The sequence below is a fragment of the Pygocentrus nattereri genome, chromosome 2, assembly GCF_015220715.1.
Source record: "Pygocentrus nattereri isolate fPygNat1 chromosome 2, fPygNat1.pri, whole genome shotgun sequence".
NCBI classification, from domain to species: domain Eukaryota; kingdom Metazoa; phylum Chordata; class Actinopteri; order Characiformes; family Serrasalmidae; genus Pygocentrus; species Pygocentrus nattereri.
Window position 1 is genome coordinate 9,542,547 of NC_051212.1, and position 27,719 is coordinate 9,570,265.

At 42.7% G+C, this 27,719-nt stretch overlaps 1 protein-coding gene across 1 annotated transcript; it reads left to right on the forward strand.

The window, feature by feature from the left end:
- Positions 1-15: 15 nt before the first annotated feature.
- On the forward strand, positions 16-27,719 carry LOC108440948 (insulin-like growth factor-binding protein 3). The gene is made up of 4 exons (XM_017720154.2): positions 16-495; positions 9,728-9,981; positions 21,311-21,430; positions 26,677-27,719. The coding sequence occupies exons 1-4, from the start codon at positions 72-74 to the stop codon at positions 26,800-26,802; spliced, it is 924 nt and encodes a 307-aa protein (XP_017575643.1). The 5' UTR covers positions 16-71; the 3' UTR covers positions 26,803-27,719.

Here is a 27,719-nt window from a genome sequence, read left to right on the forward strand (position 1 = left end):
TCTGAACCTCCGCGCTCAGCCGTCGCACTCCGTCCTTGTTGTTGTTGTTGTTGTTTGCGTCCGTCGTCGCCATGGTAACCGCGCCCCGCGCTGTCCTCGTGGCCGCCGCGGCGCTGGCGTGGCTCGCGCGCGCCTCATCATCAGCATCATTATCATCATCATCCACATCATCATCATCATCCTGGTCTCGCGCCGCGGGTCCCGTGATCCGCTGCGAGCCGTGCGACGTGGGCGCGCGCACCCTCTGCAAGCCCGTGCCGCTGGACTGCGCGGAGCGCGTGCGCGAGCCCGGCTGTGGCTGCTGCCTCACGTGCGCGCTGCTCGCGGGCGAGCGATGCGGCGTGTACACGGGCCGCTGCGGCGCGGGGCTCGCGTGCCGTCACGAGGCGGGCGAGCCCAGGCCCCTGCTCGCGCTGCTGGAGGGCCGCGGGGTTTGCGTGAACGGCACGAGGGCGGCGGGGAAGGGCGCGAGGACCATCGGAGCCAATCAGGAAGGTAGGAGACTCGCGCGCGGGGAAGCGGGGAGGAGGGTGGGGTTGCACGCGAAACGCATTGCGCTGTGCAGGACTACAGCAGCAGCTTTCCAAAAGAAGTGGCCACAACATGTTCTTTGAGTGACACCACAGAAGAACCATTTCTGGTCTCCGACCCAAAAAAAAAACAGTTTTGAAAATGAGGTTTGAGAGTCTGAAGAGCCTTTTCAAGGTTTAAAGAACCTTCATATAGTGTAAAAGCTCTCTACCACTCTGCGGGTTCTTCTAAGAACTTTCACATCACATGGAGGTTCTAAAGTTCAAACCATCTCACTCACTAAAAAACTGGCTCTTTAAAGAACCATCCACTGGAAGCTTCATCATGAGGCCAAAAGTGGTTCTTCTATGGCAGCAGAGCTCAATCCTGGTCCTGGAGATCTGCCACCCTAGAGAGCTCAGATCAAACACTCCTGACTCCAGTATACAGGAGCTCCTGAAGGCCTTGATTACCTGGATCAGGTGTGTTAGATTAGGGTTGGAGCTGAACTCTGCAGGGCGGTGGGTCTCTAGGACCAAGACTGGGCTCCCCTGTTCTGTGGCATTGCTCTACCTTTACTTTAAGAGTGACCAGGAATTGAAGTCTGGATGCACTGCTGGTTCCTCAGAGTTTAAAGGCTTAGAGATGTTGACAGTCATCTGAACAGCTTCGTTTCTGAAGGTGTTTAATCACTAAGGTGGTCTTAGGATCAGGTGTACACCAGTACTGATGCAGTCTACTGCTAGACTAGTCTAGAAATGGACTTGTGGTGCTATCTTGAAGATGTTTAGCCACTCATTTAAGGAGTTTTTCAGTCCAGTTTCCAGTTTTTTTAAAACTATCTAGTAATAGAAGGCTAAAGTGACTGGACTATATGATCTTCCAAAGAGCCTCGGTTCGTGAATATACAGCTGGACAATGCACTGTCCATGAGAAACAAGAAACTCTAGTAATCTGAAGGTCTTCACTTATCCAGATCAGTATATTTTCTTCTAGTAGTACATCAAGGTGCTGGACTTTTGTATAATCTTTGGGATGTTCCAGCACTCTGCTGAGGAGCTTCAGCGAGGAAAAGATGCAATAGGACAATCAGACTGGGCAATGCACTGCCCATGAGAAAGTAATGTAATGTAAGACTGTTAATCTGTCCAGTATGGGAGGTCTAGAAGTAAATTTGTTGTGTAGTTGTAAGGCTTCTTAGAAGTTATTTATCCTAAGACTTGAAATTGAGTGATAACTATAAATTATTAGATAATTACCATGAAGAAAGAACGTCTGAGAACCCACTGACAGGTCCTTAAAGTTTAAGAGTTTAGATATGTTTCCTCGCTCTTTCAAGTGGCTTCTTTACAGAAGGTCTTCACTCAACCAAATCAGTATATTTTGTAGTAGTCGTAAGTCAAGGTGACGGAGTTTGGTGCAATCTTGGAGATGCTCCAGAGCTTCAAGGATAACAAGACTACAATGCAATAGGACGATCAGATTTGGCGTTGCGCTGTCCAGAACCACTGAAATGTCCAGTAATGTAAGCGTATAGATATGTTCAGTATTAATAAGCCTAACAGACTTGAGGTTTCATCCAAGTGGCTTAATTTGTGAAAGTTTCAGGCATAAAGGGCGCTCACTTTTATAGTAGTGGTTATTCAGTGTCAGTGGACGTGTGGTGCAGTCTTGAAGATGTCGAGAATGAACCAGACGATCAGACTGGACAATGCATTGTCCATGAGCAAGGCTGAAATGCTTAACGTGCACTACGAAAAAAGCGGAAAAGGTCAGATGTTGATTTGAAACATTTGTGAGATGTGAATTGGCGAAGAACTTCTGTTTATTTGCACCATCAGAGCTGCATCATTTGTGAAGGTTCTCAGTCAACCTTGCCATTAACTTGGTGTTATACTTGTGACGTAATCTTGAAGATGTTTCATTGCTCTTCTGAAGAACGCTGAACTGTCTGGTAGTAGTAAGTCAAAGTGATTGAGGATGTTTCTGTAATCATCTGAGGAGTTCCAGGGAAGAGGTCTGAGACCACCCATCTGACAGGGCTCTTTGTGTCTCACTAAGCCAATTCGCCTTGACTTACTACTGCTTATGCTTGTCTATGATTGGATGAAGTCCGTCAGATTAGAGCTGAAATGTCTTCATGATTGGACGACAAATGCAGTCATCTACACCTGCTGCCAGTACAAGCTTCAGTAATTTGACTGAGCAGTTCTAAGGACTAGTTTTAGATGCACTGAGCTCCTGACTAATACATGGCACTATTGAAAGCTGTGCAGTTGCAGTTGTAACTGGATGTTTAGATCACTGAGTTGGAGTTCACTGAGATGCTGTGGTTTAATAGATAATGAGCATTATAACCTGGCCATAAAATAGAAGTGCTCTTGTTTTTAGCATTTTAGATTCTATTTTCTATGCTTTAATCAAGACCCGAGCTACAGTAGATCTGGTTTACTGGGAGTATCACGTTGTTTTAAAAGAACAGTTTGAAATACCTAAAAACTGAATTAGAAAGTCTTTGATAACGCTTTAGTGTAAGGTAGTGTTCATAAGTCTATGACACCTATATAAGCTCTTCATGACTGATACAGACTTCCTTAAACATTTATTCCAGCAGGTGTCATTGTCCTAACATTAGGTTGTCATAAGACTTTTTGGGGTGAAATGACAGACGTTGTAGCTCTTTCACACGGACATAATGTTGATAATATGATTATAACTCGCAAAGCCAGGGTGAACGAAAGTGGACACTTTCTTTGTGGCCATTTGGTAAAGTGGGTTTCATCTGACCACTTATAATATTTAAGCTGTCACAGCATGAGGGGGCAGTCATGGGCTGGAGGTTAGGGAACCTGCCCTGTGACTGGAAGGTCGCCTGTTTGATCCACTGAGCCAACAGTACGTGACTGAAGTGCCTAATCCCCACCTGCTTCCCGGGCGCCGTGGATAGGGCTGCCCACCCCTCTGGGCAAGTGTGCTCACTGCCCCCTAGTGTGTGTTCACTAGAGTGTATGTAGTGTTATTAAGGGTCACTTAATCTTAATTAATTAGCAATTTGTCACTGTGATGTACACTCCCCAGCCACTTTATTAGGCTTGTTCAATTGCTTGTTAACACAAATAGCTAATCAGCCAATCACACGGCCACAACTCAGTGCATTGAGGCATGTAGAGGTGGTCAAGACAACCTGCTGAAGTGCAGACTGAGCATCAGAACGGGGAAGAAAGGGGATTTAAGGGTCTTTGAACGTGGCGTGGTTGTTGGTGCCAGACGGGCTGGTCTGAGTATTTCAGAAACTGCTGATCTGCTGGGATTTTCACGCTCAACCATCTCTAGGGTTTACAGAGAACGGTCCAAAAAGAGGAAACATCCAGTGAGCGGTCAGCTGTGTGGACGAAAAAGCCTTGTTGATGTGAGAGGTCAGAGGAGAATGGGCAGACTGGTTCCAGATGATAGAAAGGCAGCAGGAACTCAAATAACCAACCAAAATCTCTGAGGAACGTTTCCAACAGCTTGTTGAAAGTGTGCCACGAAGAATTAAGGCAGTTCTGAAGGCAAAAGGGGGTCCAACCTTTTACTAGCAAGGTGTACCTAATAAAGTGGCCGGTGAGTGTACAGTGGATGGTATATGGGTTGAATTCCTTCCTCAGATGTGAGCTTTACTATAGCCATTATAACAATATGCCATTTTTTTCACAATAAAAATACACTTTACACTTGTAAAAATACACTTGTGTTATTACACACTTCTATAAGAATAGCTCAACTGCTTTGCATTACAGTCCCTGTAGTTATCGAATAATAAGCCTTAGTATGTAATAAGGGGTTAAAAGTGAGGAGATTTTAAGGGGTTAAAATAAAGCCTTTATAATATATAGCCTTAATAACTGTTCATAAATGTAGTACAAAAGAGGTTTATGTAGCTGTCTTGTAGCTTTATGAACACACGCCCTACAGTAAATTGCTTTCTTTCTATAAATGTTGATTCTGCCTGGCTAACGTTTATTATACAGTGTAGGACTTTCTTTGGTGTCATATTAACGGGAGAAAATAAGAAAACAGTCCATTCAAAATGGGCCATATCAGCTCTGTAAGACAGTGTTTCAGTGTAAAGTAGGTGCTAAAATGGTTCTCTGGAGTGATAACATTGAATTCGATTAACAGTTCTTTACAGAACCAAGTTTCAACAACCTGGACATAATATCAAGGTTCTCGGAAGAACCTTTAAACTGGTGTAGAGTTGTTACATAACGTGAAATGTTCTAAAAACCGTTGAATAGTTCGTTGCAGTAGTTGGAATCGCTCAAAGAACCCTTTGTGGCACCTTTTTATGGGTTCATTAGCTTTATTATTGAAGCTTAATGAAGCAATAGGACATGAGAGGGAGTGTGTTATCACGAAATAACACCACGGCTGTGATGATCTATGGCACTCGCCTTCGGCTGTGATGTTATTTGCGATAACACACGACCTCGAGTGTTCCATTGCTTTCATACAACAGTTAAATGAATAAAGTCAGAAATGAATAAACATAAAAAATTTAATATGTTTTAATGTTAACACTTCCTTCTAAATACGTCAGAGCAACGAACTCAGCTGACTCACTGCACAGTCTGCTGGAAGCCTCGCCTTTTGACGTATGAACTGAGCCGTAAAACGGCCACAATATCAAGTTCAGCTCAGTTTTGTCAATTTTGCCAGATCAGTATAAACCTTGTTTTGCTCCAGCATTATCTTTTAAATGTGATCTGTAATCATCAGTCTGAACAGATCAGCTCCTAACCGACCTGCATGCGCAAAAGAGCAATGCTTCACATGGCTCAACCAGGGGTAGCTGACAGCTGGGCTCATCACCCACAGTGCGTTCGAGTTCACCGTAAAAAAGGGCACGTTATTCAGCCACGGCCACTTCTTTGGTTCATGTCCTTGGATTCGTGAAACTTTGAAGCCTCGGGTTCCTCCGATATGGAGTGGTTGCGATGAGTCTCTTCTATTTTTGGGTTAGAAACATCAGCCTAAATGTTTATGAGTCTCAGCAGTGCAAAATGATGACGAATGTCGAGTTGGACTGACGTAAAAGTCCGTAAGAATTCCAATCTGGCTGTTCAGACTGAGTCGCTTTGCCGCAGATTGGATACGGATCGGATTTCAGCACCACATATGAAAGCGTCTCAAATCGGAATTGAAAATGTGATTCAGTGCATTTTTTTCTGTTCACACTCACACACAGACACACATCTGTGTCACGTATGAGGAAAAAGACTGGATTTGGGCCTCTTTTACCTGCTGTGTAAACATAGCCTTTCAGCTCACTTTGTTTGGCGAACGGTATTGCGTTCATTTCTGCCTGATTCCAGGTTGTTTAGCTGTTCTTCTGTCTCAGCTGCCGACTGAAAAGCTGCTCAGTGGTGACGACAGTTTGGGAATTTAGTGTCGTCTCATCTTCAGAGTCCGAATTGGCTGTCGGTCAAATGTGATCTTAAAAGTGTCCGTTGTCTGTTTGTGGCAAAGTAAGAAGTAAAAACGTTCAAATGGCTTGAGCGTCTCCTACAGCTGTCAAAGTCGTTGCTTAGCAACGGCGTCTCAGTGGAGTGGTACAGTGTTTGAGAAAAAAACGTGATGTTATGGTGAAATAACAGCCCAGTTAGAACGATTATGAACCAATCAGCTTGCCTGGCCGGAATAAACTGTTGTATAAACCTGAAATCTAATACTGTGATATATTTTGAAAATACTGATCTTGTATTGATAAAAGATGAGGTTATCTCTGGTGCCTTACGGGTCCCATTTCCTTCCCAGAACAGTTTGACGGCTCCTCAAATGTGCTTGCATGCTGTTAGTTGGTTCCAGACTCCAGACTGAAGTGCCAAAACTAAAACGTCTGCAAAAAGCTAAATAACAAAATTGCAACACGTACTGTTGAACGAGGAGCTGCGTTTACACAACAGCTGCATGAGTCAAAGTTCTGACTGTGCAGTTTTGGGTTTGTATATCAAACCTGCACAGAAACAAGCATAACAACTCCACTCAAACAGAGCCACGGGTCGTCTCTTTGCCCATGTGATCTTTCACCTCATTCTCCTGCTGCAGCCTCTTGCCTGTGGCCGGTTTATTAGACTGGTTGTTTTGCATGGTGAGGGCAGTGCAGTGCAGTGAGGCAGGCTGATGATCTGCAGGACAAAGGGCCACTGCTGTCCGCCAGCTAATGAAGTGTTTCCACTCGCCTGCGTTTGTAGATCAGGCTCTGAGTCACAGACAGATCTGACAAACTGCTCTCCTCCGCAGATTTAAAGGGGCAAATGGATGGAAAGTTCAATTCTAGCATCATTTAAAGTTTGATGTACCGTGTAAACGTTAGCCTGAACACACACTGATCAGGCATTACATCATGACCACCTCCTTGTTTCTACACTCATTGTCCATTTTAACAGCCCCTCTTGCCAGAGGTTTTAAACACTGTGTCCACTCACTGTCCACTCTATTAGACACTCCTACCTGGTCGGTCCACCTTGTAGGTGTAAAGTCAGAGACGACAGCTCATCTGCTGCTGCACAGTTTGTGTTGGTCGTCCTCTAGTCCTTCATCAGTGGTCACAGGACGCTGCCCACAGGACGCTGCTGGCTGGATATTCCTGGTTGATGGACTATTCTCAGTCCAGCAGAGACACTGAGGTATTTAAAAACTCCAGCAGCACTGCTGTGTCTGATCCACTCAGACCAGCACAACACACACTAAGACACCACCGCCACGTCAGTGCTGAGAATGATCCTTCACTTAAATAGCACCTGCTCTCTGAGTGTCTGTGGGGGTCCTGACCACTGAAGAGCAGGTTAACAGAGTATCAGAGAAACAGATGGACTACAGTCTGTAAGTGCAGCTATACAGTAAGTGGAGCTGATCAGATGGACAGTGAGCGTAGAAACAAGGAGGTGGTCAGGATGTTACGCCCGATCGGTGTAGGTGTCAAAATGTGCTAATTAGCAAAAAGAGGGCTGTCTTTTGAATGAATCATGGTTGTGATGTCACAAATAAGAACCCACTTACACATTTACACATGACTGCAATTTGCCATTGGAGTGATAAAGAGTGCTGTTTCTACAGACAGTCTAGGGAAAAGTTTCTAGAGTAGAAGATGGGTGTATATGTGTGTTGGGGGATGGATGTTATGCTCTAAGATATGATTTAGTTTCTGATTAAATAAAATGTAATTATAATGTTAGTGGATCTCTAGAGGTGCTAATTATACAAGCGTTCTAAATGAAATCACTTGTCATGTTAATAATTGCTGTCAGTTTATATACAAAAAGAACTTTTAAGGTTGGCGCTAATAATAAACTGGTCACCAACATTGTCACCCTGTCTTGGGCAGAATAAGACCTAAGTGAAAATGAATGCACTACAATTGTTTACAGTCGTTTTTTTTTTTTTACTGAACTATTTGTCTTCAGATTTATTCACCACTTTTTGAAACTTTTGAGACCTTCTGTAGATGTATTCTACGATAACGTAATTATTTTATTTCAACAACTTATTTCAAATGTATGAAGTTGTGCAATTGGCACATTAGAATGTCATTATACATTTACAGCATAACTCATATTCAAAAGTTTGGGCACCCCTTGTCAAATGACATGTTTTGTTGATTTTCTACGTAAAAATAAGTTCACCTCTAGAACCTCCAGGTGTCCTTCACAGAGATCGCAATTTACATTTTTGCCCAGTATTAACTTCAAATCCCAGGCTTATTATTCAGTAACTACAGGGACTTCAATGCAAACTGGTTGAGCTATTCTTGAAATTGAGTGAGATCCCATTCGTAATCCATAGGGTTTAATATGATGTCGGCCCAGCTTCAACTCTTTTGGGAAGACTTTCCACAAGGGTTAGGAGTGTGTTTATTGGAATTTCTGGCCATTCAGACAAGTACCGTTCTCCTGGCAACTGCCAAACCCAGACTCGTCCATTGGATTGCCAGATGGAGGTCTGCAGTGATTGAGTCTGCAGAAAGTTGGCGACCTCTGCGCTCCATGTGCCTCAGCATCTGCTGACCCCGCTCTGTCATTTTACGTGGCCGACCACTTCGTGGCTGAGTTGCTGTCGTTCCCAATCGCTTCCACTTTGTTATAATCCCACTGACAGTCGACTGTGGAATATTTAGTAGTGAGGAAATTTCATGACTGGACTTGCTGCACAGGTGGCGTCTGATCACGGTACCACGCTGGAACTCACTGAGCTCCTGAGAGCGACCCATTCTTTCACTAATGTCTGTAGAACAACTTTGATTATATTGAGATCACAAGACAATTAAGATGTGATCTCAAGATGACAGTCCAGAAAGTGATCGCTACCTCAAGGCCTGTCTGGACTTCAGCAGTTCCCTGTAGAGAATGCGTGAATTGATTAAATCAACAAAACATGCATGACTGGCGGTACTCACACTTTTCCTTTTAGCTGTATTTGCCCCCAAATTGGTTTCATTTTATTTAAAACAGTGATCCCAAACCAGCAAACCCCAAACCTCAGCAATGAAATTGGCTGCTTGGTAAGGAAGTGCTTGGTTAGTTTAGATTTAACTCACCTGTTAATCCAGAACAAATGCCAGAATTTCCTGAATTAAAGACCAGATTCTGTATTAAGAGTAAAATAACACCAAATGCTGGAGGTTGCTTTGCAGTTGTCTGTTGAACTGGCTAAAAAAAAAAAAAAAAAAATCTGAATCCTGAATCTTTTCCATGGAATTTTGGTTTGTGTTCCAAATCGCCTGAGCTTTGAATGATGGCACCAATAACTATGCAAAGGACAAATAAAGACATGTTTGATCAAGACTTTTCGAATATACTGCACATGTTGCAGCACAAGGCAGCCCTCGCTGTGCGAGGAAATGGATCTCAGAAATGTTTTGCAGTATAACTTCTCCATGTTTGTCCCGTTTTTGGGCAAGTTCCAAAGCAACAACTCTTCTGTGCCTTGTCTTCCAAGTTTTCCTTTAGCTCTGCATGCTGAACTCATCGACGGCACTTTTGCGCCATTTGTGTTTTGTCTGTTCTGATGAAAAAGGAGTGCGTCTCATTAAAACGCAGAAAAAGAGCATTTTAAATCGACAGATGTTTATAAGTGATAATTGTGCGGTTCTCTTCATTTCCTAGAATTTTGGCTAGGAGGCAGGTTGGCACGATCTTAGGCTTACTTCTTCTCAGCATTCCTTCTCTCCTGTGTTCAGCTGGCAGTGCCAGGATTCCTGAGGAAGACCCCGGCAGCAACACGAGCGTCCTTGTCCCAGCGGAACACGAGCAGTCCACACAACTCCTTGATCCCCATGAGCAGCAACCTCCACCTTACTCCCACCACCCCAAAGCCGAGATCATTCAACGTGAACAGGCCAGGAGGGGACACGTTTTCAAAATGGTGGAACCTCCAGTCATGGCTCCATCGGACAAGAGCTTCTCCTTTGACTCCAAGCAGGAGCCTGAGTATGTAAGTACTACGTTGTGGGATAACTGTCCGTTTATCGGAGCAGCTCTAAAAGAAAAATTGTTAAATAAATGTTCACGATTTCCCCCCAAATGTAATCCATCAGCCTAGACTCTTCTAGGAAGGCGTTTCACAAGATTTTGGAGTGTGACTGGGAATTTGTGCCAATTCAGTCAAAAGTGCAAGAAGGCCTGGCTCACAATCGATGTTCCAGCTCATCCCAACAGCATTCAGTGGGGTTCAGGATCAGGGCTCGTCCACACTAACCTCATCTTTATGGATATCACTTTGTACGCTGTAGCATTAGCATCACCCTTCCCTGAAACTAAGAGGCCCAAACTGTGGAAAAGCAGCCTCAGACCATGATCCCTCCTCCGCCAAACTTTACTGTTGACACTATGGCATCCTGGCATCTGCCAAACCCACTTGGCGTTGCACACAGAGATCTTAGGCATGTGTGCAACTACTTAGCCATGAAGCTCCTCACACACAGTTATTGTGCTAATGTTGCTTCCAGTGACAAGTTTGTGTGTTTTACTGCTTGATGGCCGAGCGTTTGTTGCTTCCAGCTTCACAACAATAGCGCTTACTCACAAACTGGCTTATGTCAAAGGTGGCATCCAATAACGGATCCATATTTAATGTCATTGACCTCCTCAGTACAAGTTATAGTCCAATTGTTTGTCTATGTCTATTTATTTAGCAATTATTTAACTATAATAAGCCTATGTATCCATTTCATTTCAGCTGTAATTACACTTCATATTAAATCCACTGATAGTTTCATGACCTTTCGTTTTAATTCCTCTTTGAATGACGTGATCTGATGTGATGTGATCGCTGACATAACCAGTTTGAGTTTGTAGTCTGTAATAAGCAGCTACTTCAGCTGGGCTTTAACATGCAAATTTAGCTTTTTCAATTACGTGCTTTACATTTTTCGATCGCAAACCGTCCCGAGGTCAGCTGCGCACCACTCACTTCTGATTGGGTGGTCTTAATATGGAAGCTTTTCTGAATCATAGGCTGCCACATCATCAGGACTTTGCTGTTTGCCCTCTTGATATCATGATTATGAGAGTGGTTATCCTCATGCTCCATGCGAGAGAAACTTTCCTCAGCTTTCTACACAGTGGTTTTGATAGGAACCAGACGTCCAAGGTGTTTAATGGAGTTGTTAAAACACTAAAGTTTGGGAGGATGCCCATGCTTGAAGCTCAGCCTCCTTTCAGTCTAATGTTCTACACATTTCTGTCTCTGTTTGCTTCTCGTGACAGTTTCACACCCCATTTCCTCAGTCATATCTCTCAGTCCTCTCAGTTTTTCAGTGGAGGGGTTTGGCCTTCTAGCTGCAAGCACAAGCTGTCCAAAACTGCAGGCCAAGCTCTCAGATTCCCCCCCCGCCCCCTACAGTCTCTTTTCATTCTACAGCATCGTCCAACTATGCCTCTAAAAGCTACTTCACAGAAAGTTATTGCATGAAATAGTTATGAATACACTGCCTGATGCAAAGACAGTATTTTACTATTGTTATTGTTTTACTATCATTATTGTTTATCCTTCGAAGGTTTTGGCCCAAACCACATTTCTTAAAATCCTTTAACGGTGGAGGGGCATGTGCAGGGCTTTGTAAGGCGAACAGTCCCCAGAGAAAACTTTTTTTTGTTTGTTTTTGATTTACTACTATTTTCTAATTATCAACACATAAAAAACTTATTTAGGTTCATTTTGGATTTCTATCTGGTTCTTATCACCACCGCTGTAAAGAGATCGGCGTCTGTAAGTTTCTACAATGAACAGTTTCACACCAAACCACTTTGAAGGACTTTCTTTACATCTAGGCGGTTGCTTTAAAAAGACTAAGATTAGATTCTGCTCTTGGCTGAGATTGACTGTCTTTAGATTGCTCAATAGGACGTTTGGTTAGAATCTGGCAGGTTGCAGGTTTGAAAACACTGCGAGTGAAAGACGGACAGCAGGTCACCCTTCAAACTTCCTGGCAAGATCTGTGTTTTTGGTTTTGAGTGCTGTAAAAATAGTATTGCACATTTCAGATCAGTACATGATGGCCTGTTTACGTTTCAACTTTGTGGGCCTGGAGCAGAAGACCATTTGCATGGTGGGTGAAGAGCTGGAGAAGTTCTCCTGAAGTCCTGCAGGATTTCGTTTTTAACCCAAATCTAACACACCTGTGGCTAATATGCAGAGGCTCCTGAGTGTTTTAACAAGCTGAATTAAGTGTTTCTCTAAGGGACTGGCACAAAAAGCTGCATTCACAGTTATATACCAGGAAGACGATTACAAAACAGTGGTGTTGAGCAATTATGACCTTGGTTTACAGGGCGCACACTCTGTGAGACCCGTGCCCAATGCATATAATTCATCAACCTGCATTTCTACCTGACACCGAAGGCCGTGTTATGAAATGCTGCGAGCCTGAAATGGAGTTCATATGATACAATGTCATTGCAAAATATTGGTAAGAGTGTTTCAATTACATAAACATCTGGTTTCAGTTTTCTTAGCACTCCCAGAAAACACATCCAGATGAAATCTGCCAGTTAGTTACACCCCATCATTTAACATTCACATATCGTTCCACGACCAATGTTATAAAACAGTTCCAATCCTACAGTTTGACTAAGCTGCTTTCGAAGCTGTGGAAAATTCACCACCCCTGAATTCTGTATTATTGCATCAATTAATATTGCTCGTATTGATATATGAGACCAAGCATCAGCATGTATGTGAAGTGAATAGCTAACTGGCTAAATTACTCCTCCATTAATATCCAGTGTTAAGCTTTGAGTTTATGTAAAGCTCACGAACACACCTTCTAAACCGCTTCTGCTTTTGGGACGTGCTGAAGCCCATCCCAGCGGTCATCAAGTAGAAGGCAAGATGCACCCTGGACAGGTTGCCGGTCCATCACAGGGCAGACAGACATCAACCATCCAGTTGGCCTGACTGCATGTCTTTGGAATGTGGGGGGGAAACCCACCCAGACACGGGGAGAACATGCAAACTCCACACAGAGAGGACCCCGGTCACCCGGCCGGGGAATCGAACCCAGCCCCTACTTGCTGTGAGGCGACAGCGCCACCGTGCTGCCCTTAAGTAAAGCTGCAACACGCAAATTATTTTTTACTAGAGCATCGAACAAATTTCACATGTTCTTGCTTTTGGTCGATCTGCCATCATTAGTATTAAATCCAGTGTGGGAAACCCAATGTGTTAGCATGACGCTAACACAGGACAGCGCATTGATGTGCAAGCAGGAATTAACGTTGTCATTGTGGCTGTAATTTGATAAGAAAAGGTTCTCTAAAGTGAATGTTTCTGATAGATTGACATAAATATCGGGTTATATGGCAAATATGTCAAAAGTTCATTAAATGACTGCAATACTTGCCTGCTAAAACTAGCCATGCTGGTCTATGCTGGTTTATGCTGGCTCAGTGGTGGTTTAGCTGATTATCCAGCATGATCATTCTGGTTGTCCAGCATACCAGCATCCAAAACACAACAAATGCATGGTATCCATGGCAGTAGCCGTCTCTAAACAAACTATATTTCTTATATGATTTATGTAACATTTGTGCACTTTTTCTATAAAAGGAATAAGATACTCGAGGCCATGGTTTACAGTGATTTTATCAGGAGTTAGGGCTTAGTACTCTTCCCTTGATAAAATCACTGTAAAGCATGGCCCCTCAGGGATGGTTGATGTAAAGGTACGCTGTGTGAGATTTAGGGGATCTGTTAGCACAAATGAAATACAAAATACAAAAAGCATGTTGTCATTAGTGCATAGCCACCTGTAACTATGAATCATTGTGCTTTCTTTACCTTAGAATACAGCTAGAAATGGAGCTGGTCCTGCTGGACAGACCAAACACTGGCTGTAAAAAGTGCCTTTTGCATTTTTAATTTGCAGCTTTAATTTGGTGGCACTATGGCACCTGTAGATAGTAGAAGAATCAGTGGTTTCTGCCGGTGCTGGCTAAACATTTTGTGCTGTGAGAAACCAAATTTAGACAAATGGAGGACTTATTATGTAGCGGAGGAGGGTATTATGTAAAGGAAAGGAGGGTGAATCTTCATCATTGAAGAATTAAAAGCATGACAGCCAGTGTAGATTCTTCTACACAGATGGAATTCAGTTGGTTCCAGTTTGCAATCTGACTGCTAGATGGCAATAAACTCTGCAAACCCCACCTTTAATATGATAATCTGACTGCACTGTGCCAAGTGTAAAGTTTGGTGGAGGTGGGATCATGGTGTGGGGTTGTTTTTCAGGAGTTGGGCTCGGCGCCTTAGTTCCAGTGAAAGGAACTCTTAATGTTTCAGCACCAAGAGATGTTGGACATTTTCATGCTCCCAACTTTGTGGGAACAGTTTGGGGACGGCCCCTTCCTGTTCCAACATGACTGCGGACCACAAAGCAAGGTCCATAACGACACGGATGAGTGAGGTTGGTGTGGAAGAACTTGACTGGCCTGCACAGAGTCCTGACCTCAACCTGATAGATCACCTTTGGGATGAACTAGAGTGGAGATTGTGAGCCAGGCCTTCTCGTCCAACATCAGCGTCTGACCTCACAAATGCGCTTCTAGAAGAACGGTCAAAAATTCCCATAAATACACTCCTAACCCTTGTGGAAAGCCTTCCCAGAAGAGTTGAAGCTGTTACAGCTGCAAAGGGTGGGCCAACATCGTATTAAACCCTATGGATTAAGAGTGGGATGTCACTAAAGTTCATATGCATGTGAAGGCAGACGACCGAATACTTTTGGCAGTATAGTTTATCTGATATTAATAAAATTCTAATTCAACACACATGAAAAACTTAATATGACCTCACCTAAACCTCCTTTTTTAATGACCTCAGCATACTGATGTTGCTATGGCGGCAAGTCAAATGATATAGAATAGCACTATTTTTTTCAGACTACTCTTTTAACAGTTGGCCATCTATAGCATTACAAATACTGTCCCAGAGTTAGAGGTAGATTGAAAGTATGCCTTGAAAATGCCTATGTTTAAAGCACCACATACCATAGACATCCCTCAAACATTCCAGGCATATCTTGTGATGTCTCTATAACTAATCAGTCACAGCACGAGACATCTGTATAGCTCCCGAGCATAGGCTGAGTGTTGAGCAGGCTTGTTGCATTTGCATGATGAAGCTCTTTGGAATGTTTAGGGACGATCCTGTGGCGATGACTAGACTCGGTTTTCTCGAACTTCACTTTGGCACATGATCGCTGGACCCACTATGTGTGGTCAATGGTGGCCATGACTTGTTGATGGAACAGGGTGTGTGTGCTTGTGTGGTTGTTTGGCATATAGTTTTTGGCTTGTATCTGGCTCATAATATGCGTCATGCAATACCCAAAATATGTGTATGTGTGTTTGTGTGAATGTTTGTGAATGATAGTGATTATGCATTTGAATTTCATTGGGAATTCCATAAGTTTACGGAATTACATCCTTTGTGTCCTACCAATTTCAATCCCATTTCCAAAGAAAGGACATTGTACAACATGTAAATAAAAACATAATGTAATAAAACAAGAAAAAGTGTACAAAAACATTTTGTCAAATGTTAAAACTCATAAACTTTTTTCTTTAAATAAATGTCAATTTTGAATTTGATGCCAGCAACACATTACAAAAAAGGGGCAACAAAGACTGGTAAAGTTGTTTATGGTAATGTTATTGTTATTGTTGGTAATGTTTATGGTTACTGGTAATGTTATAAACACCTGGTGGAACATCCCATGATTAATAAGGTTCATTGGCAACAGGTCAGCAACATCATTGGGTATATAAAGAGCATCCCAGAGAGTTTTTCAGGAGTAAAGATGGGGAGGGGTTCACCCCTCTGTGAAAGACTGTGCAGGTAAATAGTGTACAAATTCAAAAATAACTTTTCTCAATGTAGAATAGCAAATAACCTAGAGATTTCATCATCTATGGTACATAGCATCATCAGAAAATTCAGAGAATCTGAAGAAATCTCTGTATGCAAAGGACAAGGCTGAAAACCAGTATTGTCTGTTTGTGATCTCCAGGCCCTAAGACAACACTGCATTAAAAACAGACATGATTCTGTAGTGGGAATCACTGCATGGGCTCAGAAACACTTCTGAAAACCACTGTTTGTGAACACAGTTCATTGCTGCATCCATAAATGCAAGTTAAAACTCTACCATGCAAAGAAAAAACCGTATATAAACAGGATCCAGAAACACCGGCGCCTTCTCTGGGCCCGAGCTCATTTAAGAGCGACTGAGGTGAAGTGGAAAAGTGACCTGTGGCCTGACTAATCAAAGTTTCAATTCTTTTTGGAAATCATGGACACCGCATCCAATGCTGAAGAATATGTACAGGTTTTGGAGCAACATATGCTGCCATCCAGATGACGTCTTTTTCAGGAAAGGCCTTACTTATTTCAGCAAGATGAAGCCAAACCACATTCTGTACGTATTACAACAGCATGGCTCCATAGTAAAAGAGCCCGGGTGCTAAACTGGCCTGCCTACAGTCCAGACCTGTCACCCCTGAAAACATTTGGCACATTATGAAACAAAAAATAAAGCAGACCCTGAACTGTTGAATGGCTGAAATTCTGTATCGAGCACAACTGGGAAAACATTTCTCTTTCAAAACTACAGCAGTTTCCAAATGCTTGTTAAAAGAAGAGGTGATGAAGCACGGTGGTAAACATGCCCCCGTCCCAACTCTTTTGAAATGTGCTGCTGACATCACATTCAAATTCAAATTCAATTTATTATATTTTTGAGAATATAATAAATTATATCTTTCAAAATAATCAAAATAAATTTCTCAGTTTCAACATTTATGTTCAGTATTTGTCTTTGTACTGTTTTCAATGAAATATGGAGTTTAAATTATTTAGACATCATTGCATTCTGTTTTTATTGACATTGTGCACTCCCAATATTTTTGGAAACTGGGTTGTACATATGAGCCAGCGATGTCTGAGATCCTGTCTCAGCGCTGCTTCCAACTGAGTGGTATTTGTGGACTCTGATGAGTAACTAGTGCTGGACTGGTGGCTCTGGGGCTGTGTGCTTGGGCTGTTTTGATTTGATGGCCAGATTCCCTGCCTCCTTTTGGTCCATTTCTGTTGTAAACAAGCTCAGCCTCCTCCACCGCACACCACTGAGGGGATGTTTTCTCTTTTTTTTGTAGGCCTTTGATTCATGTGGCCAATCCCTTACTTCCAATGCAGGGGCGCTACTCACAGACAAGAAATGGCACAACTAGATTAACTAAATCCCAGTAGCTTGTGGTGTTTTCATAATCATGGAGTTTTGAAAGAGCTTTTTCCACCATGGCAGCTTAACAGAGGTTTTATGTTTTATTTTCTTCTAATGAAATTATAGTTTTGTTGTGTGTTCTGTATTTTTAGCCATAAGTGGTTTAAGGAGCAAACTTACAACTTCCATTTACAGTAAGTGACTGAACTCTGGGGCCTTGTCTCACAAAGAGCATTCAACTAATTCTTGACTGTGTTTTGGTTTCACAAGACTTAACAAATGCAACAACATTTAACTTGTTTTACCATCTAATTAAACGTTTTAACAACTTTAATAACTCTTTTCAGTTAACAGCCCTTTCAGAAGGCTGACTCAGCTCTAATTAGTCTAAAAGCTTTTAATGATTCAAAACCATGAACAAGATCTGCTCTGGAGAAAGACAGACATAGTGAAAAGCCAGTTCAAACTTGGCTGGCTAAGCAACAAATCCTGCTTCATGAGAGGCCAGTGCACATGTAAAAAAGATGGTTCATTATTAAAAAAAAAGAAAAAAAAAGATATTCTATTTAGAGCCGTGAACACTCAAAGAAACCTTTGCATGATTAAAGGGTTCTTTGCATCATGAAATCATGATGTATATGGTTTTCTATAGATCCTGTTTAAAAAAAAAAGGTTCTACACTGTATTTCTAAAAGTTTTCACTCATCCATCCAAATCATTGAATTCAGGTGTTCCAGTCACTTCCATGGCCACAGGTGTATAAAGCCGAGCCCCTAGGCCTGCAGACTGCTTCTACAGGCATTAGTGAAAGAATGGGTCGCTCTCAGGAGCTCAGTGAGTTCCAGCGTGGAGCCGTGATCGGACGCCACCTGGGCAACAAGTCCAGTTGTGAAATTTCCTCACCACTAAATATTCCACAGTCCACTGTCAGTGGGATTATAACAAAGTGGAAGTGATTGGGAACGACAGCAACTCAGCCATGAAGTGGTCGGCCATGTAAAATGACAGAGCGGGGTCAGCGGATGCTGAGGGGCATAGTGAGCAGAGGTCACCGACTTTCTGCAGAGTCAATCACTACAGACCTCCAAACTTCATGTGGCCTTCAGATCAGCTCAAGAACAGCGTAGAGAGCTTCATGGAATGGGTTTCCATGGTCAAGCAGCTGCATCCACAGCGTCAAATGCAGTGGTGTAAAGCGCCGCCACTGGACTCTAGAGCAGTGGAGACGTGTTCTCTGGAGTGACCAATCACGCTTCTCCGTCTGGTAATCTGATGGACGAGTCTGGGTTTGGCGGTTGCCAGGAGACGGTACTTGTCTGACTGCATTGTGCTGAGTGTAAAGTTTGGTGGAGGGGGGATCATGGTGTGGGGTTGTTTTTCAGGAGTTGGGCTCGGCCCCTTAGTTCCAGTGAAAGAAACTCTTAAAGCTTCAGCACCAAGAGATTTTGGACAATTTCATGCTCCAACTTTGTGGGAACAGTTTGGGGACGGCCCCTTACTGTTCCAACATGACTGCACACCAGTGCACAAAGTAGGTCCATAAAGACACGGATGAGCCAGTTTGGTGTGGAAGAACTTGACTGGCCTGCACAGAGTCCTGACCTCAACCCCATAGAACGCCTTTGGGATGAATTAGAGCGGAGACTGTGAGCCAGACCTTCTCATCCAACATCAGTGTCTGACCTCACAAATGAGCTTCTAGAAAAACGGTCAAAAATTCCCATAAATACACTCCTAACCCTTGTGGAAAGCCTTCCCAGAAGAGTTGAAGCTGTTGTAGCTGCAAATGGTGGGCCGGCATCATATTAAACCCTATGGATTAAGAGTGGGATGTCACTAAAGTTCATATGCGTGATGCAAAGAGCCCTTTAATTATGGAAAGGATTTGAGTGTTCATGGTTCTATATAGGAACATTTTCTTTCCTAAATAACCTTTGAAGAATCATCTCTTTTAGCACTGTGGATGTCCTTCCAAAGTAATTTTTGGAAAACTGTGTGTTTCTTTGCTGCAGCTTAACTATATCCAGTAGCTGGTAGCATCTGAATGTATTGGTGATAATGTCCACAACAAACTGCATGGCAGAATGGAAATGTTTCAGGAGAGGCAAATAAATGAAATGCTCATTAATCATGGATATAACAGCTGCTACGAAAAGCACGGGAGCTGCCTCTTACTCATTCTCGTCTTGTGCATGGATGAAGTTTAGGCACTCTTTAGGCATGCTCCTTTTAACCTCCTGCAGAGATGCAGAATACCATCCTTGTCATGTCCAAAGAAAAACTCTGATGATGGGAAAGGTCCAGAAAATCCCTTCCAAAGGAACCTTTTGGAAAGCGATGGGCCAGCAATGTTGTCTATAGCACAAAGGCAAAAGATGGGTGGCCTTGGTCTGCTGTGGTGGGATATGATCCTGGAAGGACTCAATTTGGAAATATTAGGCTGTAGAGAGGTTGACGGAATATCAGCAGTGGTGGAGGTACAAAAAGGTTTTCTAGTAGCAAGGGCAAGAGACTTGTGTCTGTGCTATTGTTGGTTGCAGAATTAAGGGCAAAGACTAATGATTCTTTTATGGACTGGCAAGTAAACTACTAGGGAGGGCGGAGTTTCCTGGACTGGTGACGTGAATTATGGTTCTGGCTCCCACCAGTTTCCCATCCAGGGCATGAACAGACACACCAGACAGCACCCTGGAGCTCCAGACTCCCCACAATCTTTCTTCTGATACAAATGCTTGCAAAATCAAAGAAAGTCCAAGCAAAACAGCAGGAGTTCAAAATGAATTAAAAGTTTTAGAGCAAATGAGACTCCTAACAACCACCTGGAAGACCTGGTAGACACCAAAACTGCCCCCATCAGATAAACAGCACTTAAAGCTTTCATCTCTGAGAGAGAGGAGAAAATCAAGCTGCTCCAGATCTGAAAACATCCACAGGTGTTTCTCTCCATCCTTCCACTGTGAGAAGACGACTCAGTCCTGTGGGTCTGAAAGGACGTGTAGCTGATCAAGAAGAACCTCACTGAGAAAAGGAGACGGACACACCAAACAAAGAAGCTGGACGATGGACGGACCACCCCAGAGTCCAGACCTCAACACCACTGAATGTGTTTAGGATTTCTTGGATTGTGTGAAGCAGATAATGTAACTGACTTCTAAGACTAAAACTTTGGAGGTGTGAAAAACATCCCTGAAGATTTCCCCGAAAAACTGAAAGTAAGTCTCCTGAAAGGAATGGAAGCAGTAATAAAGGCAATGAGTGGACTCACCAAAGGCTGAGAAATCTGAAGTTATGTTTAGTTGTTTATGCCTCTATAATTTTCTGTATAAGTTGTTTTTTTTTTTTTTTTTCCTTGATGCTGAAAAATGAATAACTTGGGTTTAATGGGCCGTTTTGACTGGAAAGGCAGCCTCTGATTTTTGCACAGTACTATAAATGAAGTTGATGCTACCATATTTTCTCATTGGGCCAATGAATATATGGGGAATAGTGACGCGTGGTGGTAACACTGAACAGATGGTACTAGATAGTACACTCTCAGAAACGCAGGTCTGAAACTGTCTCTGGGGCAGTGTCCCTTTTGTCACTGGGGCGGGAACCTCAAGGGTACATCTCAGTACCTTTAGTCAGGGAACATAACTGAACCATAATCCACAGAAATGATGTTTTCTAAGATGTACTGACTCCACCCCCCCGTCTCGTCTCCAGGACTTTTATTTTATTGTTCTGTCTTAGAACATTCCATTCTGAGAAGGTGCAAATACAAACTCTTCACCTAAAAAACTGATTTAAAGTACAAGATTAGACCTTAAAACCACTGTAGTACCTTTGAGGGAACATTTACATTGTTTGTACCTTAATGAACGATAAACGTACCTGCACAGAACCTTTATTTCTAACAGTGTAGGATGTCAAAGCCAAGCAGTGATAGGCTGGGGCTGGAAAGGGTGGAGACGATCACGGCAGAAATGTGTTGTAGAAGTTTAAGGTGTTGTGAAAGGACACTGTCTTTCCCTGATGTTGCTCCTGTGATTTTGTGTGCAGGGCCCGTGTCGAAGGGAAATGGAAAGCATTTTTAATGGCCTAAAAATTGCAGACATGCTGAACCCACGAGGCTTCCGCATCCCAAACTGCGACAAGAAAGGATTCTACAAGAAAAGACAGGTAAGGAGCAGAAACGCAGCACCATCACACCTCTCTCGCTTTACGGTATTGAGCTAAACAAGTTCTCTAGCAAAGATTTATGAGCCTTCTGTGCGTCTGAAGGGAAAATACTGGAATTTACACCAGTCAGGCGTAACATTATGACCTTGTTTCTACACTCACTGTCCATCTTATCAGCTCCACTTCAGTTACAGACTGTAGTCCATCTGTTTCTCTGATACTTTGTTAGCCCCCTTTTACCCTGTTCTATAGTGGTCAGGACCCCCATGGACCCTCACAGAGCAGGTACTATTTGGGTGGTGGATCATTCTCAGCACTGCAGTAACACTGACGTGGTGGTGGTGGTGTGTTAGTGTGTGTTGCGCTGGTCTGAGTGGATCAGACACAGCAGTGCTGGAGTTTTTAAACATCTCAGTGTCTCTGCTGGACTGAGAAAAATCCACCAACCAAAAACACCAGCCAGCAGCGTCCTGTGGGCAGCGTCCTGTGACCACTGATGAAGGACTAGAGGACGACCAACACAAACTGTGCAGCAGCAGATGAGCTGTCGTCTCTGACTTTACATCTACAAGGTGGACCGACGAGGTAGGAGTGTCTAATAGAGTGGACAGTGAGTGGACACAGTGTTTAAAACCTCCAGCAGCACTGCTGTGTCTGATCCACTCAGACCAGCGCAACACACACTAACACACCACCACCACGTCAGTGTTACTGCAGTGCTGAGAATGATGATTATCTGACTGTGAGGGTCCATGAGGTTCCTGACCACTGAAGAACAGGGTAACAGAGTATCAGAGAAACAGATGGACTACAGTCTGTAACTGTAGAACTACAGAGTGCAGCTATACAGTAAGTGGAGACAATGAGCGTAGAAACAAGGAGGTGGTCAGGATGTCATGCCTGATCAGTCTAAATACTAAAAAAGGCAAAGGTCATAACTTTCTTTGAACATTTCTAGACACTAAATTGACTTTTAAAATCATTTCATATCAGTCTCCTTTTTTCATTTCTCCTGTTTTTTTTCTTTTGGGGTGATTAGCACTGGGGCAAATGAGCACTACTGGGCCATTTCCCTCTCGGGGCCAAACCGAGAGTGGCTGTAGTGGTGGCTATCTTGCGTAACCCACCCTGAGAGAGCGACGTCAAGGTGGCTAGTGGGGTCTGACTCTCTCCCCATAATTATCGGACTCCTCGTGCCGGCAGCATGGAAATAGACTTGAGCCACTTCCAGATTCACGTGGTCGGCCCACAATTGGTTTATAATAAATGAGTGTCCCAGACGCCTTCATATGGATGCAGTTATCCTCTATCGTCAAAAGCAATATTTATATAGCATGGCAGTTCCTGCTTAATGGGAGTCTTCTCGTTGACCCACAATCATTTTTAAAAACCTGTCTCGCCATCGAGATCGTCATTATCTTTAAATATTTTTTTTTATATCGCCACTGCGATTATGAAAATAAGTATCCCCATAGGAGAGGGAGTGGCGGCAATTTTACGAGGGGGTGTTTACGTTTGTGGTTTGCCGTGACGCTTAGCCCAGCGCTAATTATTAAGCCTGACTGTTTATGCTGTAGACCTCCGTAACTAAAAGTTCATGTCTGATTTGATTAGCCAAATGGCAAAGCAGTTATGTCGGTTTCAGCGGGAGGTTATTTTGGTTTTTATGAGAACGCTTTTGCGGCTCTAACCGTTTTCACAGGTTCTGCAGTGCTTTTTCATTTCTCACTCCGACTTAACTAATTTAACGGGCTGAAAAATGCTTAAGCATTTAGGCTTAAGTATCATGGCACACGTGACATGTACATTTCCCAACTGTAAATCTCCTGTTAATGGAGCGTAAGCTGGGGAGAAGGAAATCTTTGTCCATGCTCTTTATCCTTTTTTTTTGAGGTTCCCGGTCTGGCTATTGTCTCTTCTCTCTGGTTGAGCCAGCAGGTCTGAGGTTCAGCCCCTTTCGCCCCCTTGCGCTCCTGTATCACAAACTGCCATGTGAGAATCAATGCGCCATTTACGGTCTAATCAAGAACCGTTGCTGTTGTCATTTGCCTCCTTCTAATTAAGGCTTATTTTTTTCTTTCTTTACTAGAGAGGACTTTGACCTTCAGTTAAATTGGCAGCTAAATAACAGCCCTCTGGGCAGGAGCGCAGAGCTCTGTAAGTCATTTGTAGCACCCATAATTTGAAGCCGGGGGTATAATCAGCAATGGATGATTTGTACTGGCCAGCGGGAGGCTGAAAATAGAAGCTGGCACTGGCGTGCTTCACACACTGGCCCTGAGCAAATATTTCAGCCTGCCTGTGTTTACCTTTAAGCTGCTCTATATGAACGTGAAACAGGATGTCCGTCGTAAAAAAACGAGCCCCGAAAATACCTGCACCCAGAAACAGGTCAGACATCGGCGTATTTAGGGAGGGAGACTGGGAGACTGCTCACTGGGAGGTTTTCTGGTGCTGGGGGCATGAGGTTCAAACCTGGAGCATTAGGATACATTGCAAAAAAGAGTATATGCATTAATAATATTAATAATTGTCATTTTATGTTGCTTTTTACAAAACAGCAGACTCAGTATTTTTCATTTTAGAGGGTTTTTAGTCATGGGATCAGGTGTCATCTCACTGGCTTATTTCATTCATTTGTCTATAGAAAACGGGGCCCATGTCATAGAAAAACAAGTCCATACTGTCCGTATAGGGAGGCTAAAGCTGCAGAAGTGGGCGATTTTTCATTTGTTGGTTTTTGAGGTCGTTTGTCGCAAAAACGAACTCATTTACTTTCTTTTTGAATGCATTCATCTTCAAGTGACTGTAACAGACACAGCCCGTTTAATTCGTATTCATTAATTAATTAATTAATTAATTAATTAATTAATAAGTGGACGTGTCCACTGCGTCTGGTCCGCAGGCATCTCCCTCCGCTTGAAGGGTGTGTCTGTCTGCAATGCAGGATGTGAATGAGCTTGTCAATCGTCATGGATTTATATAATATATAGACATCGCTGTTGTCGGACGAAAACCTCGTATCTCCAAAATAGTAACTTTAAAGGAGAAGGAAAAAACATACTGTACTTTTAATGTACGTCAATGGAACCAGAATATTTTCCAAGTCATTTTGGATGCTTTCTTTTGGTCCATTCTTTATGAAATTTCCATACAATGTAAAGGGTAACCGGTATTTTCAAATTATGTCAAAAACTGAAAAACATAAAAAATGGAGATACGAGGTTTTCTTCCGACAACAGCGATATATATATATATATATATATATATATATATATATACCTCTGCCATCCATGCTGTGGAGTGGGGTTCAATGCCCTGCCTGGGTAAACACCCTACGCTATACCAATAAGAGTCCTTGGGCAAGACTCCCAACACCACCTTGACCCATCCGTGTAACATGATCAAACTATAAGTGGCTCAGGATAAGAGCGTCTGCTAAATGCTGTAAAAGGAATGTAAATAGAAATGCAACTCTCATCAACTTGGTTCTAGAACAGGCCTCTTGAACTAAGTCTACTATGTCTGTGGAGTGTGATAATAGCTCATTTATTCTTTTTATCTCAGCTGTAAATATGGATATTAAATACCCTAAATAAGCTATGGTGTATAAAGAAGAAGGTTGAACAGCTGCTAGAACCACCAGGAGTTCCACAGTTTAATTTAACCCCTTAACAATCCAGGTTTATTTCATATAAAGGCTTATTATTCAGTAACTACAGGGTCGTCACTGCAAACTAAAGGAGTTATTCTTAATGTATAGAAGTGTGTAATGGCTTGTTAAGGCGTTAAGAGCTTTCATCCATATTGTCACAAAAACCCTGTGGTGGATGAAGTGCACAGATCATGTACTGGAGTTAAAGTAGAGACCCCCAAGGTAAAATATCACTCCAGTAAAGTAGAAGTTCCTCCCTTTAGACCTCCACTTGAGTAAAAGTACTAAAGTATTTCCCTTCAAATGTACTTAAGTATAAAGTAAAAGTACTAAAAGAGTAATTCTGGCTCTGATCTGGTCCTGTTATCATTTTTATAACCAGACTGGCTTCATGAACTCGTTTCAGGTGAAAGTCCTCCAGCGTCTCTCTTGGTAAACCAGTCTTTTAATAGAACGTCATTAATTAGTGACGCTGACGTCTATTAAAATGATCAGAAGCACAAAACACTGAAGGTAAACAGTTTCCATCAGGGAGAACCGAGTGGCTCTGAAATCACTTTTTACACACAAGCAAAGTTTCAGTTTCAGATTTATTTACAACTTAGTTCCAAGTTTAAGTTGAATAAAAACTGGCTTTAAACTCAGGATCACAGATGAGCTTCTTTACTATGTTGATCTGTAGGCGTCTGTTCATAAACATAAACCAGCCCAAACTCATTTACTATAAAATAAAATGGTGTTTGTAGAAATTCAGAAAAAAGCCACGTCAGTCTCGACTGCATATGTGGACATATTTCTATATTGAGCTCTATTTACACAAAGTCAGGTTAGTTCAGTTTAAGTTTCAGTTCAACTTAGTTATTTTTTTTTACTTTTTTAAGTAATTTGGAAACTCTAGTTACATTTTTCATTGGGTTAAAATTTCATGAGGGGACCAACAGAAATGGTCACATACCAAGTTGTAGTGTTCCACTACAAGGTTGGACCATAATGCCATTCTCCTCTACAGTTACCATTTTGGGGATACAGGCTTTGCTCTGACAGTGCTGATGTGGAACTGTGTAGGTCTGCCCTCGCACAGACGATGCAAACCCAGCCTCCTATTAACACTGCTCAGCAGCACGATGGCCAGCTTGGCCACTTTGGGCTCATAACTAAATAGATGCATATGATAAAAAAAGAAAAGATAATCGAACTGTTAGCTGGGAATTCTGGTTCCATTGACTTACATTAAAAGTAGAGTCGTTTTTTTCCTTCTCCTGTAAAGTTACCAATTTGGAGATATCAGGTTTTGCTCTGACGGCAGTGAAATGTAGGTTGAGCTTGTTGATCAGTCTGAAAACAACGTGACTAATATAACTGACTTTGCTGGCTGGTCATGTTCATATTTTCAGTAAAGCGTCTCTCTTTGATGATGAGTCATTAAACATGCACAAACTTGCAAATAAAAAATCTTTTTTTTTGTTTATTATGTCGCGTGTTTATACAGTTTCTACGACTATATTTATTGTGTTTTATTTTTTGCGGATGTTAGCTAATCTTATAGCTCTCTCTCTCTCTCTCTCTCTCTCTCTCTCTCTCTCTCTGTCAGTGTCGGCCATCTAAGGGGCGGAAGCGCGGCCTGTGCTGGTGCGTGGACAAGTACGGTCAGGCCCTGCCAGGCTACGAGGGGAAGGAGAGAGGCAGTGCCCAGTGTTACGCCATGGAGAACCAATAGAACCCACCAGACGATGAATGGCAGAGAGATGGAGGGACTGTGGCGTTCACTAAAGGGACTCTGTGAAGAAACAGCAGGAATCATTTTGCTTTCCACGCAGCCCCTCCATCTGGGACTCGTGCGGGAGAATATTAAGGGGGGCTTTCACATTTTGGGCCTTTTCCAAGCTTAAAACGGCTCTAATTTATTTCTGTGTTCTACACATTAGCCTTTCCTTTTGAAGCCAGCAGATGCTTGGACCCCCTAGATGCTTGCAGGAGAGAAAGAGAGCGAGAGAGCTTTGGAAAAGATGAGCCTCAGGACGCAGTGAAGCTGTGGAAGGTGGCCAGGACTGACCGCAGAGGACAGGGCTGAAGGCGTCACAGAGCACTTCCCATAAGCATGTTTGTCTGTTTGTTTGTTTCTTTATATCTGCGTGTGTGGCTGCTAAACATATAAGCTTAACCACGTGCACTCGCATCTCCATACCTATCAAGATCCTACTGGTGACTTTGGCGTTTCAAAGAGCCACGTTTAGTTTGCGTAATCGAACATAAAACATCTTCATTTTTAGCCTGTTGATCTCTGTTTGCATATGGTATGATTTATAGGGGAACTCCACCATAATTGCAAAATTTCTAAGTAATTCAGTCACTGAAATGTAAACAGCCATTCTGAGTGGTTTGGTATGAAATGGTTCATTGTTGAGAAACTTGTTGACTCAGATTTCTTTACAGTGATGCTGATAGAAACCAGGGGTTGCTATATAGACAAACACAAATATAGCCATTTTATTTACTATATAAAAGCACCAGTGAACCAACACGCGTCTTCTGAGTTTATAGATCACTGTTTTTGTCAGGGCAAAACCTCGTATCTCCATTTTTGTCGTTTTTCAGTTTTGGACATAGTTTGGAAATGCGTGTTGTCCTTTACAC